Source organism: Anopheles aquasalis, chromosome X (assembly GCF_943734665.1).
Source record: "Anopheles aquasalis chromosome X, idAnoAquaMG_Q_19, whole genome shotgun sequence".
NCBI classification, from domain to species: domain Eukaryota; kingdom Metazoa; phylum Arthropoda; class Insecta; order Diptera; family Culicidae; genus Anopheles; species Anopheles aquasalis.
In genome coordinates, this window is record NC_064876.1 from 1165962 (window position 1) to 1179025 (window position 13064).

Here is a 13064-nt window from a genome sequence, read left to right on the forward strand (position 1 = left end):
CTGCGGGTGATTTAAATATAATGAGCTTACTGTTTTCAAGCACACACCAGGTCTCGGAGCAAAAGAGAGAACACACCAGGCAGACACCAGCACGAGAGATAGAGAAAAAGCGCCAGAGAGAGAGCGAGAGAGAGAGAGAGAGAGAGAGAGAGAGAGAGAGTGCCCAGAGTGACCGAGAACCGAAAGGTTCTTCCGGACGCAGCGGTTCTCGCAGATTCTCGAGCATTCCTCGCACAAGCATCCCGGAGCCATCGCCTATCAGCCCAGTGGCGAATCGGATTGGTGAGGGGCACCAAGTCGCCAGCGCGTCCGTGATTCGAAGAGCTGCGTAGCTCGCTTTAGTGCCGCACGCACTGCACACCAATGTGACGTCACCGCGGAGCTGGAGCCGGTAGTAGTAGTGAGCGTACGACTTTTATTTGGGAATCTATTTGGGAAATCGCGTCGCAGAACAGACAACACGAAGGACCGGGGGGTGGGGGGAGCACTTACAGCACTAGTCTATGGGTGTAGTATAATTAGTAGTTCGCACATTGGCGCGTCTCTAGCGGTCTACCTAAAAACCCCTTAAGAAGTTAGCGAAACGAACGCAGAAATCGCACACACACTAAACTAGCTGGCAGCTGGCCACTCGAACACGCTGAGCCTTACTGAGTTAATCCGGGACCGCCAACCGGCGGTCCGCCTTTCGGTTTCCGCTTTCCACCCCCACTACTCCCCCTCCCCATCAACCAGCTGGCTGGTGTGATAGGGCGGGGGGCGGGGGGTGTCCTTTCCGTTTTCAAACATTGGACGGTAGAGCCTGCAAGGGTTTTTTCTTTGTTTTTGGTTTTTGTTTTTACTGATAAGTTAACAGCGGGTAGTTAACAAAGAGTAGGTGAGTGTGTACGTGGCTGTATTTAAAAGGGGGTGGGGGGGTGGCTTGGGAAATTGCTGGCCAAAAATAAGGATCATTTTTGACGGTTTTTTTTGCGACGTAACCATTCATTTTAATCATGGATCATTTTTGACGATTTTTCGTGACGTAACCATTCGTTTAAATTTCTTCAAATGAATTGCATATTGAACTACAACTTTTGAAGAATATTTGACGCTATTTTGGAGAAGATTTAATAAAAACTTCATCCATGGCACCACATTTAGGCAATCATGTCTTCGAAAAGATACTTCTTCCCGGTGCCCATCGTAGCAGCGTGATGGGTCATCAGACAAGTACAAATCGATACTCATTTGAAAGATTATAAGTTTATCTAGGTAGCCCCGTCGAGTTTTCGTTGATTTTCCTATTTTTCGGTTTTTGGCAGAGTTTTGAAGTTTGAAAAGAGATGCTTTTTGCGATTCTGCCTAGAAACATGATTTTTAAAGATTTGTTTAAAAAAAAGTATCAATAATTTTCATAAAATCTCGACGGGGCTACCTGGCAAAAAGTGTACAGATTAAGTGTTAAAAATTTCAAATCAATCGGTCCAGTACTTTTTACGACACCGACGTTTGAAAGCGTTGGTGTTGGTTAAAAAAATGTGTCACAAAACAATGAATTACCGAAGCCCCCCACTTAAAGAGAAAGTGTGAAAGAGAGTGACAAAAAAGAGTGGAATAGAGAGAGAGAGAGAGAGAGAGAGAGAGATACTATGTTTTTTTAATGCTGTTCGAGTTTGCTTTCGACGCTCGGCGTGTACACGGGAGCCAGGAGCAAAAGAAACACGAACTGTGACTAAACTACGCTACTCTTAACGCTACTCCGCAGTTAATACCAAGGGTCACTTGTCCGTGTGAGGGATGGGGGAATCGTGCACCCGTCCGTCCGTCCGTCCGTCCGTCCGACACTCACTCTCACTCTCGCACCCTCCCGTTGGGCGCCTGATAAGCATGAACCCGGTACCACTATCGGTCGCCTTCACTTCGATCGCTGTTTTGCCTTGCGCTTCCATACGGTGGCGCTAGGGAAGGTGAAACAGGGGAGCGCTGCCTTTCAAACACTGACAAATACTGTGATTTTTCCCTTTTCTTCGGCCGCCAGCGCCACCGCTGGCGCGATTATTTTTAGTTAGTCGGTTTAGTTGTGTGGAGAGTAGAAGGGTAGAGAGAGAGAGAGAGAGAGGTACAGACACGCAAGCACACCCATAGTCGCACACCCTATTCCGGCAGGGTTCGCTGGATCACGAGCTCGATCTTGTCACCGGCGGCCGCTATCAGTGGCACGGTCAGGCAGCAGTCAAAGTCCTGGGTTTTTGTTCCGTTTACCTAAAAAAAAAATATAAAAAAAAACACACACGGGGATTAAAAAGGATTTCCCATCCACCCTTCCCTCCCCCCCCCCCCCTCCAGTTACCTGCACAATACGATCGAAGGGCCTGAGCAGGCTGCCAAGGTCAGCCGGTCCACCGGAACGGATCCGGTTAATGTAAACGCCCCGCTCGTACAGCCCGTCCGACACCGAGAAACCGTAGTCATCGTACACGCGATCCTTAAACAGTGTCACCTGCATGGTACGGTGGTGCCCGGCACCAGAACCAGTGCTCGAGGTGGCCTCAAGCTGCGAGCCGGGGCTACGGGGCCGCCGTTGCACCTTGGCGTACACTGCCGCCGCCGCGGCAGCCGCTGCCTGCTGTTCCACCACCCCGGTCCCCGGTGGGGGTGTCACCACCGTCGTTCCGGTCGTTGGCGGTGGTCGAGCCATCTGCAGATCCACGGCATGCTCGTACCGGTGCAGCAGCTTGGTGGCGGTGGTGAGCGGAACACCCGCGATGCTCTCACCATTGATGGCCAGCAACCAATCGCCGACCTGCAGCTGGCCACTGTTCTGCGCGATCCCACCCTCCGTCAGCGCACTAATCCGGATCGGTTTCTGCAGATCATCGCTGGCGGCAAGCGTGATACCGAGGGGGCCACCGTGCGGTTCGAGCCGCACACTAAACACCCGATGACCGGCCGGTACCGGGGTGGGGTGGGCTGGCGGGTGAAACAAAGCCGCATCCGGTAGGGGTTGATCCGCGCCGGGGTTGACCGCTGTACGCTGCACGGCGTGCTGCCCATAGCCGACGTAGTTGCTGTTGCTAATGTTCATCGAGGCCATTTTGTAGTGCAGGATGTCATCGTACCGGTCCTCCCCCGTTCGCCCTTCGGCCTCTCCGTTCGCCAGCAGTAGATGGGGTGGTGGTGGTAGGGGTAGCCCACCACTGGACGCCCCATTCCCACCAGTCGACGCATCGTACGAGCTCGTGGCCGACCAAACGGGGCGCCGTAGCTGTACCTCTTCCTCACCCTCATCTTGCCCCACCTGTTCGTCCTGCCCTTCCTGCCCTTCCTGCTCCAGCACACGGTTCTCCTCCTCCTCTTCCTCCTGTTGCTGCTGCTGCTGCTGCTGCTGCTCGTTTGGTGCTCGTTTCACCTCGTACCGGGCACTGTAACCGTACTCGATGTCCTCTCCGGTGTCGCCCGTACCATACAACCCACCGGCAGTCCTTTGCTGCTGGTGCTGCTGCTGCTGATCAAAGAGAAAGTCTGGCAACGAGCAGCGCTTCACGGTGAGCGTGATCAGCTCGTGCTGGCTCTCCTTCAGCAGCAGATCGAGGTTGTAGTGCTGCAGGGGCCGGTTGTCCACGGCCAGCAGCTGATCGCCGGCCCGCAGCGACCCGGTCCGGTGTGCTGCGCTGCCCGGTTTCACCTCCGCCACCATGAACGTACCGTGGTTGGTCGCGTTAACCGTGATACCGAGCCCGTACCGTCCCTGCTTCAGTAGCTTGATGTTGAAGACACCGCTCGCCGGCACCACCGTGTCGGCCATGTCGAACTCGATCTCCAGCTCGACCCAGTGGGCGGTCGGTGGTTGGTTGTGGTAGTGATGGTTCGTTGCCGACGCCGCCGCCCCGGACGCCCCATGATCACCCAGTATCTGGCGGACGGTGGCCGCATCCAGGTGGCACAGCTTGTTGATGGCCGTGATGCGATCGCCCGGCTGCAGGCACCCGGAACGTTCGGCCACCGAGTCGGGCAGCACCTGGGCGATGACGTAACCGCGACCGCACGCCGTCTTCGGCCCCAGGCAGATGCCCGAACCCTGCGAGCAGTCGAGAATGATGTGGATCTGCTCCGTCTTGCAGAGGCCGACCGCGAGGGCTGGTGCTGGTGCCGGCAGTCCCTGCAGCTGTGGTTCCATCGACTGGGGCAGTGAACTTTTGCGCAGTAGCCGCCGGTTTTTGGTGGTGGCCGCACCGGCAACGGTGCTTGTGCCACCACCGAGCAGATTCTTCCTCGAGTCGACCGTATTGAAGCCATAGCGGGGGCTGGAACACGAAACGCCTGGAATGGGGTGTGAGAGAGAGAGAGAGAGAGTGGAGAGAAGAAGAAAATAGTGGAAAGCGTTGGTTAGTCGCGACTTGCGCCACGTCTGCAGCAGCAGCAGCAGCAGCAGCTGTCACTCTGCCCGTCCACAGATCAAGGACCTTTCGGTCCCGGGGACGCGTACGGCCAGATTTATGGGCGCCCTAATGGGCCACAGAATGCCAACACTCCGAAGCATAGCGGCACAGAACGGAGACGTGCTCTTCCCCTAATACAGTGGTAAACATTCGGTTAGCCAAACTGCTTGAAAATCACATTTTTTCAATCGTTTTTCTTTCGAAGTGATGTGCAAGTGCGGTTTTATCCATCCAAATCGTCAAAAGAATACTTATTAACTTTGAAAAATACTACATTTTGTCATTATTTAACTAAATTCATGGTAAAACAGCCGGTTCTCCTTATGGGTATCAATAAACTATGGCTATGCTTCGAATATTCCACGATTTACATTATTTTATGTGGTCCAAATCGTATGAAATGTGTTTTATTATTAGTGGTTTATCCATTTTTCTTGTAATCTGCTCAAAAGATAGCTGATTGTTGGTTATTTCATGCAAAATCCAATATTTTACCGTTAGGACACTATTTTGATCACATTTAATGGAGGCATAACTTCCGCATTTGGTATTTTTCAAAAGAAATAATATACGGATTTCTCTTATCTATTAGTATGTGAACGAATGGAACGATTAGAGTAGCAGTAAACCTTACAGCATTTGATTATTTGTCGTATTACTTCCGTAAGTCTCTTAGCTCTAACCCATTATTTTTAAAAGAAATATTTCAAAAATCAGGTTGTTATCAAAATGGGTATGTCTAAAGCTTAAAATAATCTAGATTAGCTCTACTATTTAGCTGCTAACACAAAAATTGCATTTGTTCAACGGAACGATGCGAAATATTATGTTTTTCTTGCACGTCGGCTAACCGAATGTCTACCACTGTATGCCCGGCGCACTGCTGCGTGCGCGCTCCGTGATTTCCGATTCCGATTCATGAGATCTGTACCGCCGGGGGTGCGGGGACGAGGAACTTCTAGCTTCTAACTCCTACGCACGCACACACACTCACACACATACAGACGGGATAGAGGGAGGGAACGAATTATAATGAGAAAGCTAAAAATATCATCGCGACAACGACGACGACCAAGACGACGACGCACAGTCGCCGACGCGCTGGGGTGGGTGAAATGATCAAATGAAAAACTACACCCCACTGTCCCCCCCCTGCCCACACAATGGAGCACCCTTCATGCCTGCACCCTTGCATGCCCAACACCACAAACACCAGCGCAGTATAGGGCTGCAGACGGATCGACGTTCACGACAGTCACGACATATCCAGATCGTGGCGCGCAGAGAGAGCCGGGCGCATTATGAGTAAAGAGGGGCGACCCCCTCCCTCAAGAGCCCATGTCCCCAGCCGTCAACATCAATCAACATACTGGGTGTCTGTGTGCTATGCTGCGCGTTGCGAGGGAAGAAAAAGAACAGGGGAGAGAAGCATTGAGCCAAGCGGTGGTGCCATTCGGCCAGTTTTACTCTCCTAATTAATGCCAGAAAGGATTAATGGCCCTCTAGAGCGTGCGCGCGCGTATGTGTGCCTGTGTGTTTGTGTATGTGTGCTTGAAGATGGCACTGAGGAGAGGAAAAGAAGATGCCAGGGTGTGCCAGGGAGTGACAGAAGAGGCGGTGACGGATGGTTATGCTATCTGGTTGCACTCCAGCGAAAACTCACTCCGCGAGCCTCTCTCTTTTTCTCTCTCTCTCTCTCTCTCTCTCTCTCTTCCTCTCTTTTTCTGTCACTCTGTCTCGCTTTTTTTTCCTTCTATTCTCATTCTTTCATCATTCTGATCATCGGCCATCTTGCCTCATTATGGGGTTAATGCTTTTATCTCGTAGATTGCATCTCGCTTCTGGTTGCACTGCAACACCCGCACATCACATACCCCCCCCCCCCCCCCCCCCCCCCCGTCCCTCGAACACACATGCACACATTCTTTACCGCCGACGCATGACGAAAACGGAGACGATGATGATGGCGACGACGTCGCGTTCGAAGTTTGACGAAGCATCGCGCACAACTGCGTGTTCACCAGTTGTGCGCCGTGGCTTTGTGTGCTAGCTAATTAAAATCGGAGCGTCGCGTCACCGGAAGCGACCCCTTGGCCCTTGGCGGGAGTCTCGGCCCCCCCCCTCCCCCCCCCCCCAAACAGCCCGTGGGACTTACCTCGTCGGCGCACGAACGTGTGAGCGGGCAGCATGTGCAGCTGCGTGTAGCCCTTGGCGCAGTTGGCGTCCAGCAGTGCGGTCGCTTCCTCCAACGTGCACGCCCCGTTGTCCACGATCGCTTCGTCGATCGCCAGTATCTGATCGCCTACCGTGAGGGCGCCACATCTGCAGATCGATGGGAAGTAGTCAGGGGGATAAAAAAATATCTATGCTACGTTTTTTGTTAAACAAAGATTAGTTCAATCCCACCCGGCATTTCGGGTGGCTTTCGAGTGCAATTCTAGAAAGAGCTTCTCATGTGTGGCAGCCAGATATTTTTTACAAACAACCAAACATGTTGCACTCAGCAGGAACAGCAGGTCTGGTTTTTGTTTAATGATTTTGCAACATGTGGCCGACCGTTCTCGTGGTTTATCACTTATTCCATTGTTAAAGTATTTGTTTGTATAAGTTGTGTGCATTGAAAACCGCGGTTTTTGTACACAAATTTAATCAGTTATTTCAAAAGAAATCTTAACAATCTGTTTATTAAAAGTATTGCCAATCGCTAGCCACTACTTTTTACAGGCCAGAGCTTGCTCCAAATGGATCAATTATTGTTGATAACGTTCTCTATTAACAAATACATGAGTTTCCGAAAGTTCTTAGTGCACGACCACCCATGAAAACTGGATCTTCTCATGGATGGATGCGAACGATCTGTGTCTTTAACGACCTAATCTCCGCTGCTATGCTTTTGAAAACAGTTTTCACATTTTATTGTGTATCGTAACATGTTCAACACACTAAGCTTGAACCCACACATGATCAATTTCAACAGAAATCAAACAGCAAATGGCGTGGTTAGTAGCATGAAGCAGGGCCGCAAAAAAAAGACATGGGCCCCGCATTTTACCTACCTGTCGGCGATGCTAGCGGGCAGGATGCTTGCGATGAAGATACCGTCCGGCGGATGGTAACCGGCCGCACCGCCACCGGCGTACGGGTAGTGGTGTGGGTTCAGGTCGTGGTTCAGGTTCACCGCACCGGCATAGTGGCTCAGGATGAGCCCGAGCCGCTCGTTCAGTGGCCGCTCGATCTCCAGCAGCAGCGGCCCCATACTCAGCTCGACCGTCTGCATCACCGACACGTCGTACTCGATCGTGAGACTGGTGTAGCCGGATGCGTGCGCCTCCTCCTTCAGGATACGCTGCGCCTCCGGCAGGCTCTTGTTCAGCAGCGACACCTACAGGTCGCACCGGGACAGAGGGGCAGTCAGTTTGATTTGGTTTTGTTTTGTTTTTTTTTCGGCGTCGATTGTTAAGTGTTTTTTTTTTTGCTTTTGTACAGCGCCCATCGGCGGACTTACATTGTCAACACGCAGCACCCGGTCACCCGGTTTGATCTGGCCGGTCCGGAAGACGGGCCCGTTCGGGCGTACGTTCGTTACGACGAGCGGGTACTCGCCGCCACCGCGCAACGTCAACCCGAGGCACCCATGTTCCCGCTCCACCGTGATCTGCGCGATCTTCGTCGTCACGCACAGACTGTTTTGTGAAACTGTGCGCAGCAGAAACCAAAGGGAGCAAAGGGGAGAAAAGAGAAAAAGAAACAAAAAAAATAAACGATACAGCTAACTCGCCGAGCATTGGCGTCGTCGCGCTGGCGCACCACTTACTGTATTCCGGGAAGGAGTACTCGATCTCGATCATGGCTGGACCGTCGGAACCGTGGCAGAGCAGACCGAGGATGTGCGCGTTGCCGAGCCCGACCGTCGAGATGCCGTCCACCTGGTGGATCCGGTCACCCGGTGCCAGCAGGTCCGCCACCGGGCCACTGATCGACTCAACGACCGGTGGAAAGGACAGATCTAGCCGCTCGGCCAGCACAATCCCGGCCGGCTGGCCACTGCTGTCGAAGCGGGGTAAGGCGATGGTCGCGTAAGCGGTGCCCCGGTCCGCCGCCAGTCCCGAGTCTTCCGATTGGGCCGGGCTCATCGCTCGATCTGGCAAAGGGGAAGACGAAGAAGAGGAAGAAGAAGGTTCACATCTACATCTCTGAAATGAATGCATAATCCACGGGGATTGAATATTTTCACTTTCTGGAAGGGTGAGGGGTAAAGGGATGATTTTTTGTTTTGCGTAATAACTCGGTTTCCTTCCCCACCAAGCCTTTTAAGTATTTTTAGTATACTAAGTATTTTAAGTATACTACAAAACAATTCCCAAAAATCGCTGCATCGGACTGGAGCCAATGAACTACAGCTTCCCATTTCGGTTCACAAGAACAGCAGCAAAACAGCAACGAACGGCATTACTATGCTGATTCATGCACCCACCCCCCTGGCTCGCTCGCTCGCGATTGGAGCCATGGCAGCTTGTGCTTAGTGGAATGGCATCCGAAAATGGCAGTAAAGTCACTGATTCATCATCTCGGTGGCCTCCTAATGGGGCAGGGGGAAGGGGTGGCTTGAACGAAAAGAGAGAGAATGCGGCGCGAGATGCTGTCGCCTAGATAGACACTCCAGTTTTCGCTTTCTGGAGGGGGGGGGGGGGGGCAATAAAAACGGACCATCGTCCGTTCCGTTTGTTGCAACTTCGCGTTTTGTAGGGCGCCACCCGGACCGGCGCGTCGCTGGCGCCATACGTTCTGGCGTTGTTCTCGGCCGCTCGCTGGCTTGTCAAAGGATGGAACTGTGCCAAAACCCCCTAAAAAAAAAATAATAAGAAAGAAGCGCCGCCACCCGCCACGCTCCTGACGACGAGGGAGTGGAATGGGAGTGGATTCGAATTATCATCGAGCTGGAGAAAGCAGATCCGCAGCAGTGTTTGCAGCAGTGGTGGCAGAAAAAGTTGACCCGCACGACCCGGCTTGTGCTTGAGAAAGACCGCTAACAAAAGTCGCACCGAAACGGCGGAGAAGGTTTTCCCGGCAATGTTGGTTTGCTCCACTCGGAAAAGGCACGCATGCGCCGCGCCGCTTGATCGCGCTTTACGGCGAACTTTTTATCAACCGAGATCGTGCATCTTCGATCGAACGATACACTCATGCTTGTTTGGTTTATGCTTTAGTTTCTTTTAGGCAACTAAATGACAAATTGTCGTTCATGATTTACTGAAACTAACATATGTTTACACAGTAGAGAACAAATGGGAATGTTCTGCATACTGCAGCGCTCGTTACAACATCATTTCATTGTTTATTCATTGATAAAGGGGTAAGATTGTTATTCATTGATAAAGGTACAGATTTTTGGTTTCCGATTTTCCGCACATAAGGCGCGCATTGCTTTGTTTGCAGATGTTTGCAAAAGCTTGGCATCGGAATGGACGTGGCATCGTCTGCAGACTAAAATCTATTTTATGGTAATACATTTTTACATGCTGGACGAAACCAAAAAAAAAAAAAGCAAACTTCAATTATGAATGACAAAAAGAATGAATGAAATGGAAACAACTAGCAGCAGAACGTTGTGTAAAAAAAAGAGAAAAATAAATCATGACACATAAAATACATCCGTTTCCATTTTACAAAACAAAACTTTAAAGTGCAATCACGTTCACGTTGCCACACTCTGAATGGATGCTGCTGCTGTTGCCTGCGGTGCTTCTGCACACTTACCGGAGAACATGCTGGCGGCGGCTGGATGCTGTACCATGGCCGGCACCACGACCGTCCCGGTCGCTTGCCCTCCACCCTGGCCAGCGGCCGGTTGGCTGCTGCTGAAGGACGTTTCCGCGCTGCCCTCATCGAAGCTGCCACCGGTACCGTTGCCGCCTTGTTTGCTGCTGCCGCCACCAACGAACTTGCAGCTCTTGGACAGTATGCCGCCCTTACTGGTGGTGCTGTTGCTACCACCGTTACTGCCAGCACTCGATACGCATCCCGTCGTCGTCGTCGTCGTCGCCGCTGCCTCCGGAGTCGCTTCACTACCGGAAGTGCCACAAGACGCACCCTTCCTCGACTTCCATAGCTTCATGGTGGTGGGAGCGATACGGTTGGTCGGCCACGTTAGTGCGGTTGGAGTTGGAGCACTCGGCCACACCCGTCGTCACCGTCGCCGTCTGGGTTATGTTGTGCTCAGCACTCTTGGCGCAGCGACGAAGCGGCGCTGTGACACTCTGGCACTAACACACGGACCCGGGCGTTTCGGGCACTTTTGGGATTCCTTGTAAAACGCTCCGGACCAGCACGGCCGGAACGGACATTGAGGAACTTGTGGGGATGAGGGGGCCCTTGGTCGGAGCAGATCGCAGCAAATCAATCACCGTTCACCGGCGTCGCCCGCTGCTATACTGCGTAATAATACTGAGCGCTAGCTACAGCTGCTCCTGCTGTTGCTGCTGTTGCTGCTGGGTGCCCGGCACCACTCTAGGTTGGGTTTGGTGTGTCCCTATCCTCCAACCAGCATCACTGTGCACTGCTGCTGTTGCTGCTGCTTCTGCCGCGTGTTTGAATCTATTTTAAGGTAATACACTTGAACAGCGGTGAGGCCGCACGCGCACATCGCTCATCGTGGGAGGGGGAACGGCAAGGGACCGAATCCCCAGAGGATTCTGTTTCGTTTCCGCGCACTACGGATGGCAAGAGGGAATCGGTCAGGTACTGAGAGAGAGAGAGAGAGAGAGCAAGAGAAAGGGAGCGAATCCCAGACTCCATTGCGCGCGGATCGGCGCGAGGATCACTCCCTGGAGTGTCGCTAATACCCAGACGATCGTGCCATTTTTGCTTCGGATTAAGTGCTGGGAGCAGTGAGCTCGCCCTGTCGCGGATCGGGTTTGTAAACAAATGTGCGAGGACACGTCCTAAACCTGGCTCGGTACTTTGCTCTATTTTCATCGTAAAGTGAACCGAAAAAGATATCGCTGGAGCGTCACGGCCAACGGGAACGCACTGGGCATACCGCCTGCTGTTGCAGCTGCTTCCCAAGATGGCCAAGAGACATGCAGTGATGGGAGCGATGCTAAAAGCCTCAGCACACATTACTAACAAACTAATGGCGAGGAAGGCCATAATGAGTGGGGGCGTTTCGGTAATTTCTTACCAAAACAGGGATCATTTTTGATGATTTTTTGTGACGTAACCCTTTTACTTTATTGTTTCAATTGCATGGCATATTAAACTACATTTTTTGAAGAATATTTGGTTCTGTTTTGGGGAAGATTTAATCAAAACTTCATCCATGGCATCACATTCAGGCAGTCGTGTCTTCGAAAAGATACTTTTTACGGTGCCCATCGTAGCTGCGTGATGGATCATCAGAAACATACAAATCGATACTCGTTTGATAGATTATAAGTTTATCTAGTTAAAAAAAATGAGTCACTAGACAAAATTAAATGAACGACAAGTATAGTTTGTTAATGATCGAGCTCCCGTCCGTTCTGGGGTCTACAGCCGAGTGAAGACGGTAAATCAACGTTCTCCTTCTTGGTCTTCATTTTTGTGTGAGGGCAACGCGACTACATACTCCAGATGACACCCCGTCGATGTCCCAGCACCTCGATGGTTGAGCAGGGCGAGGGAGGATGCACAGATCGCAGATCAGAAACCCGGGGATCGGTCACGGTCGATCACGAGCTACCAAACACACTCCCTCACTCACACACACTATATATATATATACATACACACGCACAGAGACCGGTGGACACGGTGCGGTTGAACCGATGGCGGAGGGGTTGATTGTAGTGTTTGCAGCTGCCCCGAATCTGTGACTGATCTACCGAACCAATGCACCAGTCCAATGCTACGTCTCCATTTGTTTAGTGGTTGCTCGAACGAAAACCGACTGGAAAACAGAAGTCTTTTCGCACTAGCACCACACACGGCCACGGACGGCTAATTGAGAACATCTAAGACCCAACGACGCGACCGCACGTGGCTGCCAACACACCTCTGCACGCACGCACGCACGGTTGTTCGTCGTTTCGTTATATTTTTTTTTTTCAAATATTATTCGGTTGAATGGTCTCGATCCTAATCCGATCTGCAGCAAGATAGCGCACCACAGCCCGACGATGGAAAGATCGAAGCGAACGAAGGAAAACTGCGAACAATCAACGTGGTTCCGGCGGTGCCGAACGCGTGGTCCTACGCGAGAGGAAGCTCAAAAGCGAATGAGAACCGAACGCCGAACGTCGTTGCCGTCTTCGTCATCGTTGAGTTCGGGTGGGTTAGTCTGGCTGACTCACTACGCTTGGCACCCGGCCCAACCAATTCGTTGGGCCACAGCGAAGGAAGGGGTGCTGGGGGCGGCTTTTATTTTTGGTCTCTTGTGGGCAACCGATCGGGCGTGCCGCACGGGCAGACCCTCGCAGCATCCAGAGCATCCGCCATCAAAACACCCCCTGGTTCCGAGAACAGCAAACGCGACCCCTAGCGAAAAGGATGGTCTGTTTAGGTGCCCTGTGTGCGTCTTCGTTGGTGACATTTAGGAATGGACAGAGATAGCAAACACAGCGCGAATCAGGGACCCCTCGAAGCGAGGAAACGAGAGCGCATAAC

At 52.1% G+C, this 13064-nt stretch overlaps 1 protein-coding gene across 4 annotated transcripts; it reads right to left on the minus strand.

Annotated features, from left to right (window-relative positions):
* Positions 1-292: 292 nt before the first annotated feature.
* Positions 293-12648, minus strand: LOC126581534 (glutamate receptor-interacting protein 1). Of its 4 annotated transcripts, none has more exons than XM_050245279.1 (8): positions 12566-12648; positions 10179-11131; positions 8236-8562; positions 7927-8117; positions 7478-7803; positions 6577-6743; positions 2333-4302; positions 293-2244 (listed from the first exon to the last, which is right to left on the minus strand). In XM_050245279.1, the coding sequence occupies exons 2-8, from the start codon at positions 10534-10536 to the stop codon at positions 2137-2139; spliced, it is 3447 nt and encodes a 1148-aa protein (XP_050101236.1). In that variant the 5' UTR covers positions 10537-11131; positions 12566-12648; the 3' UTR covers positions 293-2136. The 4 variants fall into 4 exon arrangements, with proteins under 4 accessions (XP_050101236.1, XP_050101227.1, XP_050101210.1 ...); XM_050245270.1 differs by having other exon boundaries at positions 12196-12641; XM_050245253.1 differs by having other exon boundaries at positions 12188-12641.
* Between the last annotated feature and the right edge of the window lie 416 nt (positions 12649-13064).